The 20,133-nt window shown below is 34.6% G+C and overlaps 1 protein-coding gene across 2 annotated transcripts in view; it reads right to left on the bottom strand.

Moving 5' to 3' along the window:
* Positions 1 to 15,938: 15,938 nt before the first annotated feature.
* The window catches only part of LOC123566181 (uncharacterized), a 44,067-nt gene continuing 39,872 nt past the window's right edge, over positions 15,939 to 20,133 (bottom strand). For both annotated transcript variants that reach the window (XM_045360089.2, XM_053550107.1), the window contains exon 4: positions 15,939 to 16,996. In XM_045360089.2, coding sequence (XP_045216024.2) covers positions 16,794 to 16,996 — 203 coding nt within the window. In that variant the 3' untranslated portion in view covers positions 15,939 to 16,793. The remainder of the gene's footprint in view (positions 16,997 to 20,133) is intronic.

The raw sequence follows: 20,133 nt of genomic DNA, 5'->3' as shown, positions 1-20,133 counted from the left end.
CTTGGGGCCCAATTTCAGCAAATTTTAAAAATTTACGATGGTAATGGAAAATTCATGAGTAAAAGTATTTTTACGCTCAGTCACTTTAAAATAACAGTCAAGGTCAGGTTTTTCTTATTACTAAACAGACTGATATCTAAAATTTTCAGCAAAGGCTCCGGCCAAAAAAAAGATTCATTCCCGGGTCCTTAAAGTACATAAAATCATATATACCGTGCGCAAGAAATTTTTATGACTTTATTTTTCAAGGGTATTTGAACCAAATTTTTTGTGTGTAAGATATACGTACGCGTTGTCATGGGAAGCCCCTTTTGAAAGTATTTTTTTTTCAGAATCACATAGCACCAACAAATCGTTCTATTACTCGTCCTGGACCTCGGGAAAAAAATTCGATGCCAAAAACCGGCATCTCAAAGAAGGTCATTTACTCTACATTCCCTCCCCAAACCTTTTAAAATAAGAAAAATTACAAGTCATCTTTCTTTATATCCAAAAAAATAAGTGGCGCTAAATTTTTTTAGGGGGTTTCAAAAAAGGGGTTTTGATTACAAAAGCAGCGCCCTAGAGTAAAAATTTTCTGTCAAACTTAAATTCCGTTAGGCAAAACTCGCTTTAGCTAATGAGAAGTTTGTGGGAAAGGCAGTTAACAAAATTTGCGGTTCTTTTTTAAAAGAAAGCCTTTTTCCAAAATTTCAGGAAATCCCGTGGGGGCTCGGGATTTTACCCCATTTTTCCCTTTCCCGCGGGGTTCAATTTTAAATGTTTTTATTCTTCTTACGTTCAGTACATTTCTTTAAATCAAGGACGGAGCTATTGTTTCTTAGTGAATTTTTGCAAAAGGGGCTAAATTTGGCATAAAATCGCCTTTCGTTTTTTGAGTTCATAATTGTTTTAAAATTAAAACCCTTTCAATTGGAAGGGATTTTTTTACAGACAAGCGTACCAGGTGTGAAATCTCTTGCCCCTTTGGGAAAAGTTTGCAATTTATAGAATAGCTGGCCGGGACAAGAGGAAATCCGAAAGGCTGTTTTATTACTTGGGTTATAGTTTGTTTGGTCGCTCTAATTCAGGGGAAAGTATGGCCTTTTGTTTTGTGAAAAGATTAAGCAAATACCTTAACATACCCGTAGCAAAAAAAAAATGCAAGCCCAAGTTGATTTTTAATTTTTGAGCAGAACAATCCCTTTCTAACTATTTCATGGGTTTTTTTGCAATTTTTTGAAATTTTTGGGTTAAAAATCACATCATTAAGAGTGACCATTCAATAACAGATATATGGTTATCATTTTGTTTTTACGTTTTTAATGGGTTTTGCACTTTTCCCGACTTACACGATTGAAAGTTTTTCCTAAAAATTTTTTTACTGATACGCTGGCGTACTGAATAGGCGGCGTTTTTTCGAAGAGTTTTTATTTTTCCCCAATTTGGCCCTCTAGGGGGGAAACGTTCGTAATTAAAAAACGTAACCTTTTTTTATTTTTTTAGTAAAAAAAAAAAAAAATTAAAAGTTTAGTGCCGAGTGTCGGGTTTAAAATTTCATGCAAGACGATTTCACCTTTTCTCCCCTTTTTTCCCATCTTTAATCAAGAATGTAGGTCTCAACAACATGTCTGTATTTCTCGGGCTTTTTTTATTGTAAAATTAATATCTTGAACTCTTTTAATTTTTTAAGTTACAAGAAGCTTTCTTTTTTATAGGTGCATCGGACTTGACATCAGGCAAAACCCTTAAAAACCTTTTATTTTCTTCGTAAACTTAAAAGGGACAAATAATGTTTGCTCTTCATTTTTTAGGCTTACGTTTTTCAGCAGATTTGCCCTGGTCATTTTTGATTTTAAGGATAGTGAGCTTTACCAGAAACCCAAAAACCCCCGAATATAAGTGCTAAATGCACGCATTATTTGGGAAAGTTAGTTGTTTGTATGGTGTACTTTGCATATTTTTCATTTATCAAAAACGATCAAAAAAGGGGAAGGAGTACACATTTTCAACCCTTCACTTGTTCTATTTGACCCTGGATTTAAATAGAGATATATGGTTTTTTCGGCCTTTTTGTGCTTTAACTGTGCCTTCCAAATTTAAACCCATCTTCAGAGTAGGTGCGCAACGCGCATGACCTAGAAATTTCAAAAAGGGGCATTGCGCCCCCATTTAATGATTTAAATCTTTCATTAGAATACTCTCCCCGCAGCTGTTGTCCCTCGTCTTAAGCCAAACAGTTTCAGTCCTCCCCCTATTTTCCCTTTTTTTGGGCAATTGTTTTTACTTTAAGTGCTCCCCCAAGGTAGTTGGATGTTCAATTATAAAGCGGTATTCGTTTTCGACAAGGAAAACCGTGAGGTTTCAATTTTAAGCAGCACAAAAGCACCAACGTGTCAGAGCATGGTGTATTAAAGGCGGCAAGTTAACCCCTTAACTTAATTTGTTTCCTTTTGAAGACAATCAATTAACATTGATTCACTAGTAATTAACAAATTTTTACTTTGAGAAAGCAGAAAAAACGGGAAAATTCGCTGCCTTTTTATTTTTTTTAAAACATTGGGGATACGTTCGTTTAAACCCGAAAAAAGCGAATCCATGAGGGGCTCTTAACAGGGTGGGGGCACTTGTCATTTTGGAAATATTTTGTTTCTATTCACCATAAAAAAAGCTTCAGTCCTTTTTAGCCGAAATCATTAAAAGGGACAGCTTCCAGGCAGGGGGGGCTGCTAACTGGGGGCGGTTTTAAGAATTTTTCCCCGAGTTCCCCAAAATTTGAATATACTGTGTTAGGCCTTGTTCACAGGGCCTCCAATGCATTTTAAAAAAAATACTTTAAATTTTATAAAATGATTTGGTATTGACATATGGAAGGTGACCCAATTTCTGCCCAATCATTTTTTAAAAGAAATTGATATTAATTGCTTGCTATAGTAAAAATGTTAAAAAAAGTAATGTATTTATACAACTGTCTTGGGTTGTTTTTTTAGAAATTTTATTTCCCGTGCCAACTATCTTTGTAATGTTTTTTAAAAGATTTCCATTCAAAACCCTTTTCGAATTAAACCCTTTTTGGGGCCTTTCAGTTTTTCACATGGGGAAGAAGTCGTTTGCATAAAAATGCGAGGGTTTTTTTTTGCTTCTTTTCGAAGGAACCTCGATTGTTTATACTTACTGATGTTTTAATTCCACCCTCCACCCCCTTATTTGCTTTGTTTACTTTTTTTTTTATAATTTCAGGTACATCTTTTGTGTTAAGTTTACCCACCATCCCTTTCCCTTTAGTCGTTACAGCTTCACATAGAATATTGGCAGTTTTACATGTTGTGTTGGGCAGACGTGTTCGTTTCCCAGAACTGTGAAATGTGTATGTTTGTTTTTTTGTTTGTTTGGGTTTAACGCCGTTTTTTTAACGTATTCAGTCTGAAAGGGGGCAGTTTAAAAACCTTTTTCCTGGATTTGTACCCAAAAAACCTGTTTCCGCAATAACTGCCAACTTTGCCAATGAATCAAGGTGGAGGACTAAGATTTCGACACAATGTCGTTTATCAAATAGTCACGGAGAACTACGCCCCGCCCGAGGATCGAACTCACGAACCCGCGATCCGAGCCACGCTCTTACCCCACTGACTAAGCGGGCGGGCGAAATGTGTAGTGTCATATATAAACTTTTAACGTAGTCACTGATTCGAGTCGTTTTGAAAACCTGATCACCGTTGAATTTTTGATCCCCGTTTGGCGGTTTGGTCGCCTCACCATATATTTAACGTTTTGGAAAAAAAAGTTTGTTTGTTTCAAGTATACTGTGTTAGGGCCCTGTTTACGGGGCCCCCCTCTGCTTTTAAACATTTTTTATTATTGATTTTATATTACATTTATGTGAAGCTGTGACCAATTTCTGCCCAAACCCTTTAAATTTTAAAAGAAATTTTAAAAAATTGCTTCTATTGTAAAAATTTTTAAAAGTGAATAATGAATTTATACAACTGCTTGGGTTGTTTTTTTAGTATTATTATTTCGGCAAATATTTCAGTAAAGATCTACAAGCATCGTAAAATTATAGATTATAAAACATATTCTTCAATCCCAATTTAGGTATTTGATATTCTAAGAACGAAAAGGTTTAGAGTGCCTTATTCACACACCCTTTTTTTCTGTTGATGCCAATTTCAATTTTTTTCGATTAAACACCTAACAATTTTTTACAGTACATTTTTAATACTTTATATTTAAGTAAGATTTATGTTTTTTTACTTGATTTATTTTCTTGTTTAATGCCAAATTTAAAAACTGTCGTTTTATTGGGTGGAAACCAATTGTTAAAATGCACCAATTTTTAAATTTGAAATATCAATTTCAATTTCTTTAATATCAGAAACTTTATAGCGCTTACAGCATCGTAAATCACGGCTTTCAGTTGAAGTTTTGGATTTTCGACAACCAAAGGAAGATCGTTTAATAAAAATATATATATAAAAAATATATAATTAATAAGACAAGGGGGCCCAAAAAAAATACATCCTTGTACATCGCCATTTTTTTTATATACGATAAAGTAATTTGAATCATTTATTTGGACATTGGGGTTCGTTTTTTTGGTAGGCTCAAACCAGTACAAGAAAATTTCCCAAAAAAATACGTTTTTATTTTTGATTGGGGAAAGATATACCACTAAATCAAAAAGAGTTTACTTTTTTAACTGATAACTTTTGCCGTTTTGGCCCGGTTTTGGAGGGTTTTCTAATTGGGGGAAAAAACCGCCTGGTTATACTTTTTGATAACAAACTTTTAAATTTTAATCCTAAAAAGGAACATTGGAAAAATGTATAATTTAGGAATGGAATAAGAACATCTCATTTTCTCAACATTGATAGTTACATAATACATGTTATGAAATATAAATAAGAATTGTATTACAATTTACGATCTTATTTGAGTTGTGTAAAATTGCTGATTTTAAAGGTCTTAATTGCTTTATAGTTGTTGTATAATTACTGTTTAAAGTTCTGACAGCACAATAATAATAATTATTATAGTAATAATTACTATGATATCATTAATTACACAACATTTTTTATAATATTTGAGCTTACATAACCCTTTTTCTTATCATGTTCTGTATTTTATCTAGGTACTTGATTACAATTACATCTCGTATTTCTAATTGCCTACCATCAGTGACTTAATTGTAATTGCAACAACAATGTTTTTTTACCAAATAGTGAACAGTGTTTTATAGTGCGAGATAGTGACTTAATTTTTATATTTTGCGTTTTATTACGAAATAGGCTCAGGATTTCAACAGAGATATGATTTAAATAATGGAGTTTTGACTCGGATTTAGTGTTGCAATTCAAAAAGGGGACTTTTTAAGGGAGACTAGGAAGAATAGCTCCACAAAAATTGCAGAAGCATTGTTCCAGGGACATTTGCAGAGAGGCAGTCATTGCAAATTTACGGGGTTCTTTGTTCTTGGGGCCTGCTTTTTAAAAATGTTATTCTGAGAAAGGAAAGGGGCGTTTCTTCATGGGCTGGTTGACCTACTTGCTTTAGACAAGGCTTTAAGGAGGGCTCCTATCAACTAAAACACATTCTATTTTTGTTTTTTTGTTCCTGTACTTGAATGCGATATTTTTTTCCAATGTCTACGTAGGATTTTTTTTCATTTCAGACAAACCCTGCCACGTGAAAATGGGAAAATGGCAGCGAACAAGGGGAGTCATTTTCAGAGAGGAGGGGTAAATTCCGTTATGTACAGTACACTTCCTGTCAGTGTACGGCAGCAAATCCGTTTAAGGGCAGCAGTCCTGTATGTACAGGCACAAGTCCCGTCAGCGTGCAGGGAAGTTAAAAAAAAGGTTTAAAAAATAGAAAAAAATTTAAAAAAAACACAAAAGTTCAGCCAAATTTAAAAGACATTACAGAAAAAAAAGAAGGGGGCAATTTCCAAAAAGTTTCTCAATAAACTTTGAAAGTAAGGATACTTTAAATTTAAATTTAAAAAAAGAATTGTTTCAAATGAACAAGGGGTTAAAAGAACATTACGAACGGAATAAAAAATTTTTTACCCCTGAAAACTCCCATGGAATGAGACCAGGGAACAAGCCGACCTTTAGAAATGAAATGTGTACACGCCTTTCCTTAAAAATGAGCAACGAAAGTCCGTGAATAGGAAAAAAGTGTTGGGAATTTGTTTTTGGTCTTTTCATCAAAGTGCTGAGTTATTTAGCATCATCCGTTGGTATCAGGCATGCAAAAATTTTCGGGGTCTTTGATCAAGCAAATTCTCTAAAATTTCTTGTGAAACAGATCGAACAACATTTAAAAAGATGGGGATACTTTTTTTTAAATATTTTTTTAACCACTTCCGAAGCAAAATCAGCACAAATTATTGATTTGAAGATTTGATAAAATTTCTCTCCTTTTTTGCCAAAACATAGAAAATAACAGAGGTCATGTTGCATGCAAGATGGCTGCCAAAAAAAGAAACAATTAATAAAAAATGAAACAAATACTTTTCATAAACCAGAAAGTCAAACAAACAAAATAAGACAAAAGTTGAAGTGTACAGCAAATATTTTAGCAATTCCACTTTTATTGACCATTCAAAATATACTATTGTATGTTATGGATTACGCAGTCATTTTTATCACAAACAGTACTTCCTTCAAGTGATAAATTAAAAATAACTCAAAGAGAAATATTACAGATGCTAACAATTTGTCCTACTGATTTAACATGTTTAATGAAAAATGTTCAACGTAATTCACTGTATATACATTTACGTTTTAAAAAAAGATTAAAAAAAATAGCTCGGTTTAAGGTTGCCCGTCAATTTAAGTTGTAAAAAAAGGTTTTGTTTGCAAATAAGTAAGATTTAGTGCGTTTTTTTAAAGGGGTAATTTTTTTTAGCAGCACAAAAAAGACCCCTTAGTAGCCCGGGTAGCAAGTAAGCATAGAAGTATGATTGCATTTAAAATTGTTGTAGGTTTTAAAGACCGCTTTTTTTTTTGGTTTTTTATTCTTTAAAACCTTTTCATCGCACACCGTTTTATGAAAAAAATGCTCTCCTGAGAAATACATATTAAACGAAAAAAAAAATGAATTTGTTCGTTTGTGTTAGCGTTTTTTTTAAATAAATTTAATCAAACGCAATGAATGTGTTTTATCTACAAGTATGCAAATAAAGTTATTAAATTTTTTCTAAGCCCGGGTTTGAAAAAAATGGTGCCTGGCCTTACCCAGGAATTCATGACACAGAAAGGGGGGAAACCTATGAAACTTTTGAAACTGTTTGCATTAAAAACAAATTTAATTGTATATGGGGATAATGGAAAATGCATAACACAAAAAGACGTAAAGATAAAGAAAAAAAATAAACGAAAAATAAACTATTTGTGGGGTATTGAACGCCAGTTACCTTTGTATTCCCGCCGCGCAACCACTAAGACAACGATTGTTCTTCACAACCCGACTAGGGCCCCCAATGTATCTGTGGTTAAATGCAGTATTGCATCTCTTTTGGGAAAAATTTTTTTTTTATTGAGGTAAATTTTTTCACAAAATACCTCTCTGGTTTCTTTTTTTCATAACTTAAAATTCCCTAAATTTTTTAAATTCGGTCCCAATAATAAGAAAATTTATATTTATAAAATTCATATTTTGTGTCTTTTTCCCCAAAACCCTAAAACGCGCCTTAAATGTCCCAAACAATCAGCGCCAAAATGGTCAATTTTCCGGCTAATTTTGATTCTCGTGGAAATGTTAATCCGCCCGTCGTGAGTCCCCCTGAAATTTTGTATTTGGCGGGGCAAACCTACAAAAGACTGATAGAAAGTCTATGCCACCCAATTTTCGACAGACAAATTTTGCAAATTAATTTTTTTTTGGAAAATTGTGCTCGCTCGAGGTAAAAAATTTATGTGTTAGATTTTTGTATAATTTTTTAATTACGATTTTTATGTAGTAATTTGTTTGTTCATTCTACAGAATTTTGTAACGTTTACCTTTCGGCAAAATTTTAGCTAGTTTCGGTATGTCAGGCTAATTTAGTAATTTTTTTCACTTTTGTAAATTATTTCGAAAGAGCAATCTAAAATGTTTCGTTTTCATAAGCTGTAAGATTTGTACTTAAATTTGTGTAATATGATAATTGTAAAGTACTCTTTGTGTCAAAAATATATGTCAAACATTTCGTTGTTAATTATGGAACGCCGATACTGCATTGCATTTTAATATTAAATCAATGAGGCAAGTCTAGTACCGTGCATGTACTATTTTATTGTAATTTGAAATTATTGTGTGCTAGTCCAAAGCGTATCGATACATTGTCCGTTTTCTTGAATGGAATTTGATATTATATTCATGCTTGTATAACGTTTAAGTTGCATTTCATTCGTTAATATTTTGTTGTAAATAAAAGCTGCAGTTTATCATTTCCTTATCTATACTTTTTCATCACAAACTTTTCATATGATTTTCATACTTAAATTTTAGACTTTTAAGTAATTAATTTTAGAAAAAAATGAAAGCAATAAGTGACGTATTTTAATCACATGACGTATGAACTTAGTAGCATATATATTTTGTATAAGTAGCACGTATTATTTATGGGAGCCTACCGAGGTATGGTGTACCCAAAGTTTTATGCCCTGACTTGTGATTTGCTTTGGTGCTTACCATATGTTATATATTTCAGCTTCCTCCACCAGACGACTTTTACCTGGTGATGATATCACCACCCGGAAGTACAATACCCGCGAATCACTTGTCTTCACTCGCCAGGATGTAATTTTCCCGGCGCAGAGCTGTCGTCCCATGGTTGTGCCATAACTGCAAAAACGATGACTTTTGCAACAACTAAAACAGCTCAGGGATGCAAACACCTAATATCATAGGGAGCCAAAACAGAGCAAAAACGGAGTCAACGTTTTCACGGTTTAGAGTGGCTTTACTTGAAGATATGTTTAACTTGTGTCTCAGGTTGTTACAGTAACTATTGTACTGTAGTGTTGTATAGTGTTAATATAATGTAATTATATAAACATGCGTAGAGTGGGGGAGTAAACAAAGGTTGGAGAGGAGTTAGGTTATGAAGGAGAGGAGGTACGTAAACATTAGAGTTAGAATCTAGACTACAGAAGGAAAAGGTTGAATATGAACGTAAATTAGAACTAGATAAGTTAGAGTATGAAAATGCGAAGTTAATGTAAGCTAGGAAGTTAGAAACAGAGAAGGAGGAAGCAGAAAGTAGGAGTTTAGAAACAGAGCATAAGTTTAAGAGAGACTTAGAAACGATAAGTAAGAATAAGGTAAAGGTTACGATGTCTCCCTTTGATGAGAAAATTGATTCCATGGATGCGTACTTCAATGTGTACGAAACGCACGCTGTTGCGCTGGAATGGGTCAAAGAAATATGGTCACTTAACTTACCGTTTCTTCCGAAAGGTACAGCAAGAGAGGTGTTTGATTGGCTTCCGTTATAAGACCGGCGGGACTATGCTAAACTGAAAGCAGCTTTACGTCAATTCGAACTCACCGACGATGGCTATAAGAAAAAAGTTTAGAACTGAAAGGCCCCGTGATAATGAGACCTTTGTGATGTCTGTTTTTAGCTCGAATAAGTAGATATTTAGACGGTGGCTTAGGTTGAGTAAGGTAAAAAATCTTACAAAGGGTTGTTAGATTTTATGCTTAGGGACCAATTCTTAGACGTATGTAACAGAGAACTGTATCAGAATTTGAGTAGTTAGAGGTTAGTTAAAGCTAGGGATGTAGCAGAAGATGCAGATTTGTTTGCAAAGACTCATGGAGGAAGTATGTCGTGAATCGGAGAGAGGAAATAGCATTATAGAACTCAGTGATGCTGATGAGTTAGGTATGCTTAGTGTAAGAACATGTCCTACAAAACCCTGTTCTTGTACTGGTGGAGATATAATCGCTATGCAAGATACAGGTGCTACATGTGTGACAGTGGAACGGGACTTAGTAGAAACATATCATTTTGTAGAGAAAACCCGTAAATGTAAGTACACAGACGGGAGTGAACACAGGCGGCTAGATATGGCTAGAATAAATATTGATTGTCCGTATTTCAAGGGTACAGTAGAAGCGTTGGTTGTAGATAATCCTACCCATGATGTTATAATTGGTAATGTAGAGAGAGCTGTAGAACCTCAGGTTGGTAGCTTAGCGTCAGCAGTAGAAACTAGGGCGCAAGCCAAAGTTAAGAAGCAAGTAAAGCTTAAAGTTTCGCCTCAGATTTTAGATATACCTAGAGAGTAATTCTTAGAAAAGCAACAGAAAGATAACACTTTAGATTTGTGTAGAAGGAAGGCTGAGGAAGGTACGATTAAGCAGTGTAGAGGTAAGGGTTCAGTTAGGTTTGAGATTAGGAAAACGTTGTTATATCGAGAGGATACCGCCCAGAATTTAAAAAGTTGGTTGTACCTAAATGTCTTGGAGAAACGGTGCTGCAAGTTGCACAGAATTCGTTACTGTCAGGTCATTTAGGAAAAAAACTACTGTTAGGGTATTAGGTGAATTTTACTGGCCAGGAGTAATGGCAGAGGTTATGAGGTATTGTCAGTCATGTAGTATATGTCAATGTACTATAGATAAGGGTAGAGTAAGCAAAGTTCCGTTAGGAAAAATGCCTTTGATTGATACTCCGTTTAACAAAGTTGCTGTCGACATTGTTGTTCCGATCGAACATATGACTGATAGGAAAAACAGATATATTTTGACCAGGGTAGATTATGTTACTAGATATCCGGAAGCCATAGCACTACCTTGTATTGAAACTGAGAGGGTAGCAGAGGCACTAGTAGATATGTATTGTAGATAAGGAGTTCCAGACGAAAAACTTACAGACTGTGGATCGCAGTTTACGTCAGACTTTATGGCAGAAGTTAGCAGATTATTGCCATACAGCCAACATCGTATCACCCTGTGTGTAACGTTTTAGAAGAGAAGTTTAAAGGTAGTTTGAAGCAAATGTTGAAGCGTATGTGTAATGAAAGACGTAGAGATTGGGAAAGGTATTTGAATGCTATGTTGTTTGCTTACCGGGAAATCTGCAAAAAAAGTTTGGGTTTTTCTACCTTTGAGTTACTTTACGGCAGAACAATCCGTGGACCGATAACTTTTCAAAGAGAGTTATGGGCTGGTAAGAAGAAGGTTGAACCATTTACCAGTATGTTATGGGTTTGCAAGAAAAGTTGGATACGTGTAAAATAGCTCAGCAACAGTTAGCGAAAAGCAGTGCTAAATACAAGAAGTATTACAATAAGAAGGCTAGAGATAGGAGATTTAAGGCAGGTAGTAAGGTACTGGTATTGTTACCTACGAAACATAAGAAGTTGTTGTAACATTTGAAGGGTCCTTACCCAGTAGTAGAGGTAGTAAATAAACTAGATTACACGATAGATGTAGACGGAAAGTTTAAAACTTTTCATGTAAACATGCTGAAACAGTATTGTGAAACAAATGATGAGAGTAAGTCTATTCCAGATAAGGGTACATTAAGTAAGGTTGGAGCAGCTATTGTAGAGGAGGATCAGAGAGATTATGACAGATTAGATCCGAAGGAAAGCAGTGATGAGTTTTCGAATAGAGTAGAAAAGGGTATAGTTTTATGTCCTATAAAACAGGGTTCAGAAACGTGCAAAGATGTAGAGATAAATCCAGAGTCGCCGGTAGAATGTAAGCAGGAAGTAGTAGATTTTTAGAGAATTTCTCAGATGTACTGACAGATATTCCTGGAAATAACAACTTAGTTGAACATGTTATTCATTTGTCAACTACAGATCCGATAAGAGTAATAAAAGGTTATCCTATTCCTTTTCATTCGCAGCCAGTTTTGAAAGAGGAAGTAGATAAAGTGTTTCAATTGAGAGCAATCGAACCATTAAATGCTCATTCCCCACTTTCCCCCCCCCCCCCCCCCCCCCCCCTTATTGGGAAAAAAGATAACAGTATCAGGTTCTGTATAGATTTTCGCCAGGTCAACAAATTGACGGTTTTCGATGCTGAACCTAACATGGAGGAGATGTTTGCAAACTATCTAAGTATAGATATTTTTCTAAACTAGACTTGAGCAAAGGTTACTAGCAGGTTCCTTTGTTTAAAAGGCAAAACCCATGACTGCCTTTGAAACCCCGAAAAGTTTGTTTCAATTCCGTAAGATGCCCTATGGATTAGTTAACACACCTGCAACATTTTGCAGACTGATGCGGAAGGTTTTAAGGACCTTGGACACTCATATAGCTCTATTGCTTATATCCTGGTGTATACAATCACATGGCCAGAACATGTAGTAGCACTTACTGATTTGTTATCCAGTCTAAAAAAATCTAAGTTAACAGCGAATCCGACTAAGCATTTTATAGGTTTTCAAGTTAGATAATGTTTAGGACATATGATATGAGATCTCCAGACCCTTGAACCAGTTCCAAATAAGGTACATTTCATACAGAATGCCGAGAGACAGAAAACCAAGAAGGCAATACGTTCATTCCTAGGTGTAGTCGGATTTTACAGAAAGTTTATCCCGAATTTTGCCGCCATTGCAGTTCCACTCACTGATTTGACAAAAAAAGAGTCAGCCAAATCTTGTAGAGTGAGGTGAAAGTCAAGAAAAGGCTTTCCAGACTTGGAAGGCTAGCTGAATGGGTCAGCCTATTTTGAAGATACCAGATTTAAATAAGACTTTTATATTGAGAGTAGATGCTTCAGATGTAGGTTTAGGCTCTGTTTTGATTCAGGAATGTGATGGAGATAAATTACATGTAGCCTGTGCTAGTAGGAAATTGCTACCTAAGGAGCAAAATTACTCAGTAATAGAGAAGGAGTATTTAGCGATATCATGGGCTGTGGCTAATTGCACTGTAATGTTAAATCTATGTGGCAAGTCTAGTACCGTGTATGTTATATGTTATTGTAATTTGAAATTATTGTGTGCTAGTCTAAAGCGTATCGGTACAATGTCCGTTTTCTTGAATGGAAATTGATATTATATTCATAATAGCTTTTGTATAACGTTTAAGTTACATTGCATTTCGTTAATTTTTTGTTGTAAATAATAGCTGCAGTTTATCATTTCATTATCTATAGTTTTTTATCATAAACTTTTCATATCTTTTTCATACTTAAATTTTTGACTTTTAAGTAATTAATTTTGGAAATAATGGAAGTAATAAGTGACGTATTTTAATCACGTGACGTATGAACTTAGTAGAACATATATTTTGTGTAAGTAGCACTTATTATTTATGGGAGCCTACCGAGGTATGGTGTACCCAAAGGAGCAGTTTTATGCCGTGACTTGTGTTTTGCTATGGTGCTTACCATATGTTATATATTTTAGCTTCTTCCACCAGACGACTTTTACCTGGTGATGATGTCTCGACCCGGAAGTACAAAACCCGCGGTTCACTTGTCTTCATTCGCCAGGATGTGATTTTCCCAGCGCAGAGCTTTCGTCTAATGGTTGTGCCATAATCGCAAAGACGATGACTTTTGCAACAATTGAAACAGCTCAGGGATGGAAAAACCTAATATCATAGGGAGCCTAAACGGAGTCAACGTTTTCACGGTTTAGGGACTTTACCTGAAGATATGCTGTTTAATTTTTGTGCTACTTAAAGTTCGAAGTTAACGGAAACTCCTTTGTCACGGAACTGTTAGTGTTAGAACTTTATACCTGTTAAAAAGAGATACTGAGCTCAGATTTTTTTGGTTCATTCTTTCTTACATTCTTTCTTACAATAAGGTTTTTTTCCCTTTTCATTTATTCATTGTTATAAAACTATTTTTCTGTAAAATATTTGTAAATATTGTTATGGTCGTTGATTTGTTCTGATAGTTACTGTCCCCGGTACGTCCATCCTGTCACAGTTACAACAGGTAGTAGTTTAAAAAAGGCAAAGCAAATCGTTCTTATTCTTTTTATCGAGTCTATAAATTGAACTCTCCAGTGTCATAATCAAAGTAAGAAATTCATTACGACTGAATGTTAAGACTGAAGATCAATCCACACAATTGTTCCTATTGATCTTATGATAATTCATATATTTTCCGGTACGCTATGTAATGACTTGTAGATTTTGATATTATATCCATGTATACGTACTTATCATTTTATCTAACTACACATATATGATGCATATATAAACCAGTCGAAACTTTTAGTGCCCCTTCAATATACTAAACTATATTTTTTATTCTTCCAGCCGTTAACTTCTGAAAGTTCTTACACGTTTGAATAAATATGTCGTCAATAACAAAAGAGTAACAAAAGCATACTTGGATATCGTGCTTTTAATAAACGAGCAAATGTCATGTATTTTGACATTGAGTGATAGAATTCACGTGAGTTTTGTAAACTTTCACTATTTAGATGGGAATGTTCCCAATGCAGTGTTACGAAATATATAATGCTTTAGCAGGACTACCGTTATCAACGGCGGGAATATCCTATCGTTATTCATAGTTGTCTTTTTTTTTAAATTTCAATAGCAATTCAAAGCCACCTCAATGTCAAGGTATATAAAAACACGGCGGCCATTATGAGTAGTTACCTATCAGCTTCCATAGCAATGTTCCTAGCTGCAATTGGTAAAATAATAAAACGTTTAATTTTTTGACACGGTTATCTGGAATAATTGTGCATGTTTGGTGTGAAGTTCTTTGACAATTGGAATTACACTTTCATCGGGTCTAATGGAAGAAGTTGAAGATGTCATGAGATTTATATGTAGTTCTTAAAGCCCACTAAAACCGAGTTGCTCTGATATTTGTCTGCTTTTGTCTGATTCGCCGAGTCCTTATTCATGCCATGCTGTTGTTTTGCTTACTGCAACGGCATGACGTACACGAGTAAATGATTTGTTCATGAAAGCTTTAACAAGATCCACTTGATGCATAGAACGCAACTAAACAAAATTATATTGAACAAGCTTTTTGTTCATGAGAGGTGAAGAAATTGGAAACACCCTGAACGCCCGCGGAATTATATTACAATAATTTTGAATGGATTCCATAATCCTAAAGGCCAAAACGTTGGTCATATAATTATTTACATTAGCAGTTTTGTGTTTCACATCTTGTACATTTAGCAACAAATGTGCGTATAAGGCATTCAGCTGTCGGGGGTTACTTTGCTGTATACTGCAACAAATATATGGAATATGGAAGGGATAAAGAGTTTGAGAATTTTCGCCGAATTTACTGATGTAAACATACCAACGTTGGTTTGCAGGCGTTGCAACACTGAGTTCCAGTATATGTACGTTTTGAGCTTGTTGTCTATATGCTTTACTTCCTTCAATTTTTCTGTATCATGCTCTAAACTATACATAAACTGTTGTGGTGATAAGGCTTGAAAGGGTACATAAAGGGTGGAGGTAAGTGGACAAAATCAAGGATGAATGTTTAGCGGGGAAAAGAAATCTACGTTCTAACAGAGCAGTCTCACTACATCTCAAGCCACTACATAAATAATCAATTAAAGTAAGCCAAATGCAGTATTATACGTAAAGAGAATTCAATTGTTTGTTTGTTTATTTGTTTGTTTGTTTAAGGTTAAATGTTATTTTGCATCAGTAATACAGTTATGAAACGACTGGAAGTTTACATTACCAGTGTTCCGGGATGCTGAATCAGTACAAACATTTTCTTTGCAAGTAATGCCAACTTCCCTAGATTGATCCGCGGTGGAGGATAAATGATTTCAAACAATGGTTTTTATCAAATCGTCGCAGAGAACATTTGCCTCACCCGATGATCGAACAAATGTCCCCGCGATCCGTAGATCCGCGCTCTTTCTATTGCGATAAGAGTGCGGGCTCAAATATAATTAATATGAACCAATATCCTCAACAATACGCAGAACTAGTCATGAGAATGAACATAGTAATATAAACGAGTATGCGAATTCAGTTCACAAACGAAGAAAACAATTACTTTCGATGCTGCTTTATTTAAGGAATTGCACCACTAACTGGTACTGAATTATCATTTAGATAAGATTTACTTTGAAGAAAACATATTGACCCGAACGTTTAGAACTGCCATAGGACGAAGTATGGGTGACATTTTTCCGGCCACCACAGGATCATTAATATTAATGACTGCTGTTAAGGTGTTTCTGGACGTTCGGATCGAACTTTATTCTACAATGTAGAATTTGATTACACTTTCCAAAACTTCAGAATGTACTTAGAAAATTCAGCAACTAAAAAAGATAGGGTCGTAAGTTTGCTTTTTTTTTTGCTAGACAGATTTGAAAAAAAATGGACCTCATGCATTTTTTCTTAATGAGAGTCTGTGGGAAAATCATAATTTTCATAATATTTTTGCGAATAGGAAAATTTCTACAATGTAGATTTTGATGACACTTCTATTTTAAATCAACATTTGGCCTATAATGTAGTGAAATAGCATGAATAGGTCCATGTGCTCATTTTCAGCATATTTGACCATGATTAAAGTGAACCGCACATTGCGCGCCATTTAAGACATAATTTTGAATTATTTCATGTTTCAAATTTTTAAAATCTATATTTAAGCTTTAGAAAAATAATAGCAGTGCCACAGTGATAAATTTTCTAACAGACTGCCATTAATTCATAAAATAATTTCCTTTTCCGAATCCAGGTTTTATTCAACGTTTTCTGGATAAATGACGTTACGCCATCACTTCCAGTTTATCAAACGTGCAGAACTACCTTTAAATTTTTCTTTTTTCTGAAGGAAGGGAATCCTTAAACAACACTAAACACACTAAATACTGCTGTGAATCACCATGTTTTTATTCAAGTTAAAAGAGTTTTGATATGCTCCATGTTGCTCTTGTCCTTTCTTCTGTAAACGTTGGTATTCCACTGTAGCCATTTCAAAGAAGCTCCGTTTTTTAGTTTATCAGAGTTCTCAGCATCGTGTTCAAATCCAAGCTTTTCAAAGGCAGCCTTAACGTATTCAAATGGTCTTGTATTTACATGTGAAAATCCTCCTTGTTCTGAAATCAAATATTTTAGTAAATGAAATGCTTCCCGATATAGCAACACACAGAAAGCGATATGGTGAGAAATTAACAAAACCGGTTTATGTAATCTTAATAGTTGTCAAATTGGGGAGGTCGAACACAACTCTTCAGTAAAAAAGTAAATCATAAATATTATGTATTTTGTTATGAAAGACGTATGAATTATAGAGCTGTAGGTCTGGGGTTCGAATCCCGGTCTAGGCACTGGACATTTCTGAGATGCTCTTGAGTGTCTCCTACCTAAGTAAGAAGCCAGTACTGATTCTTCCCAGGAAAGACGGCTGCGCTTGCATCGGTGCTATACACCGGGCACGTTAAAGAACTAAGCTGTCTTTTTGCAAAGAGCTAGGCTTATTTAGCCGGACAAACCTGTATCTAAAAGAGAGTTCTCTCTCTGTTCCGGGGGCTTTGTCTCATTTTGTCCCTCTGGTCAGATTGCCATGTGTCATTGCTAGCAGAGGATGAATCTGGCGCCCAAAGAGGCTGCCTTTGCGCTATGTAAAGCGCATTTGAACGTGTTTATCATGAAAAGGGCGCTATATAAATCTGGTATAATATAATATATATGTTTGGTCTAACCTTTGAAATTCAGGAATATGAAAGGAATAAAAGGCCAAGAACTATCAAAATATTAAATACCGGTGAGTGTTAATTTATTTAAACATTTTAGTATATGACGTGTCTAACTTCTAGATTGCTTATAAGGCGTTGATATAACACAACATCAAATGTTGTAGTTTGTGGGCACCTTATTCACATCTACAATCGAACGCGCTCCACGCAAAGATATGAAATAATGTAAATGGCGTTTTGATCTTTAATTCATTTTTGGACATTTATGCGTAAATAATATCAATTCAGGGTGTGATTACTAAGATTAAAATCTTTAATGTAGTATTTCAAGCGATTTGTTTTTGTCCACAATTTGAACTAAAACAGCCATGATAGTTTCCGTCACACTTTCTAAGCCGGTTATTTTACCACAAATGATGTCAGATCCTTAAACTTATTCCAACAAAGTTTCATTGATGATTTATAGCTTTTAGTTACTGATGTATTACAGGAAAAAAAGTCCTCAAAGCAATCCAGCCAAATCTCTGAAAATCAGGTGATATTTAAAGACAGCTTCCTTTAGATTTTAATTAAACAATGTATTTCAAATTTATCAGAAATGGGATCAATTAAATGAAATGTTTGTATCGTTTCTTTATTCACTTGAACGCACTGCATGATAAAGCAGTTCAAAAGCATTTTATAAATAATTGTTTATGAATTTCTAGTAAATATGTATTTTATTAAGTACCTCACTCATTGTTCATATTTGACACTTTTGTTTCTGTTTTTATCATAACTCTTTAAGAAGCTTTAAGAAGCTGCCAACAAACAAAAGGCTCGCAAGCACTGCTAATCACAAGTCATGTCAGAGGTTTGCTTTGTAGATGCATGCAATTACCACATGCGTGAAATATGCAAGTAGTTTATTTGAAAAGAAATTCATAAGAATAGATATGCTTGTGATAAGTGCTGCCGATGTAATAGATACATATGAATTTATTTGTCCGGTACTTTCCATGCATATGTTTGTGCAATGTGGACATTTAAAGCAGGAATTTGATTCTCTTTAAGTGGTACTTAATCGGAACTTTAGAATAACCGGACAAGAAAAATATTCTATTTTCAGCTATCTTCTGCGAAGGTAGAAATGGTGAAATATTTGTGATTGATGTTGAAAAGTAAAATTAACATGAAAATTGACATCACACTAAACAGCTCTAGAAGGTACTTATACATTAATTATGTTTAATACTCCTGTCACAAGTAGAATGATATACACATCATGTATAACAAACAGCATAATTCGGAGAAACTCCCTAATCCGAACTGCTTTCTGGTCCGAGCATGCTCGGATTAGAGACGTTCCACTGTAATATCATTTTTTTCTGTAATTCAAAGCAAACACTTATACTTTAGTAGTACCAGTAGTACAACATTACAGCATATGGTCCATAGTAATGGCCACAATACGTATTAGACGTTACATCAGAATTCCATATGCAATATCTCAAACATATGTCATGATATTTCTGGAGCATTTTTCTCTGTGTTTCATTTTCTTACACTTATTCCTCACCAAAATGTTGCAGTTAGTCCAACCCAAAAGTTAAAATGATCAGTCTATTTTGTCGTAAAATACAATTGAAAACTTCTGTTTAATATGATTTATTATGAAGAACTTGCATATACTTAAACAAATTTTATGCTTGATCATATTGTTTGTTTATTTGTTCGTTTTCGGTTTAACGCCATTTTTCTTCAGTATTCCAGATATGATATGGTAGGCAGTTAACCTAACCAGTGAATCTGTACCTGTACAAACCTGTTCTTTGCAAGTAACTACAAACTTCCCCACATGAATCAGAGGTGGAGAAAAAATGATCTAATGCACAATGTTTTTATAAAATTGCCACGGAGAACGTACTCCCCGCACGGGAATCGAACTCAGGAACCCACGATCTGTAGATCTGTCTCTCCCTATTGACCTGGTCATTGATCATATTTTTACTCTCACAACTCTGTTTGGTTATATAAAACTTAGGCCACATATTGGGTATCTTTGTATGAACATCATTCTGTAAGAAGAGCCCTTAGAGGCAAAGGATTGAACCAGCAAACTAATAGCAGTATTGGTTTAATAGGGTGCAACAGAATTCTACAATAACACTTAATTGACCCCATAATCATAAAAGGCCGGAAAATATTGCAACACTAATTCAAAGCACTTCGACACTTTAACGACCATCATACGTTGTGGCAGTAAGAAAAATCGTTGAGAAATATAGAAGCATAGAACATAACAAAACATATAACAATCAAGCAGACTGTTCGTGAGATTGATGATATCAAATTTGCAATATCCCTCAAGCTCCTAGCTCCAGTAGGGGAACATTCCGGTTTGGGAAACAGTTAATGTTTTTTTCCTACTTCCCAAAAGGAACTTGATATAGATATAGCATAATTATCATTTTATATTTGTTTCATTCAAAAGACTCAGTGCATAGGAATATACATGGTGTCGTTCAATTAAATACACAATTGTACACCTAAGATAC

The sequence above is a fragment of the Mercenaria mercenaria genome, chromosome 8 (genome assembly GCF_021730395.1).
Source record: "Mercenaria mercenaria strain notata chromosome 8, MADL_Memer_1, whole genome shotgun sequence".
NCBI classification, from domain to species: domain Eukaryota; kingdom Metazoa; phylum Mollusca; class Bivalvia; order Venerida; family Veneridae; genus Mercenaria; species Mercenaria mercenaria.
The sequence above is the reverse complement of the archived record's forward strand: the minus strand, read 5'-3'. Positions and strand labels throughout refer to the sequence as shown.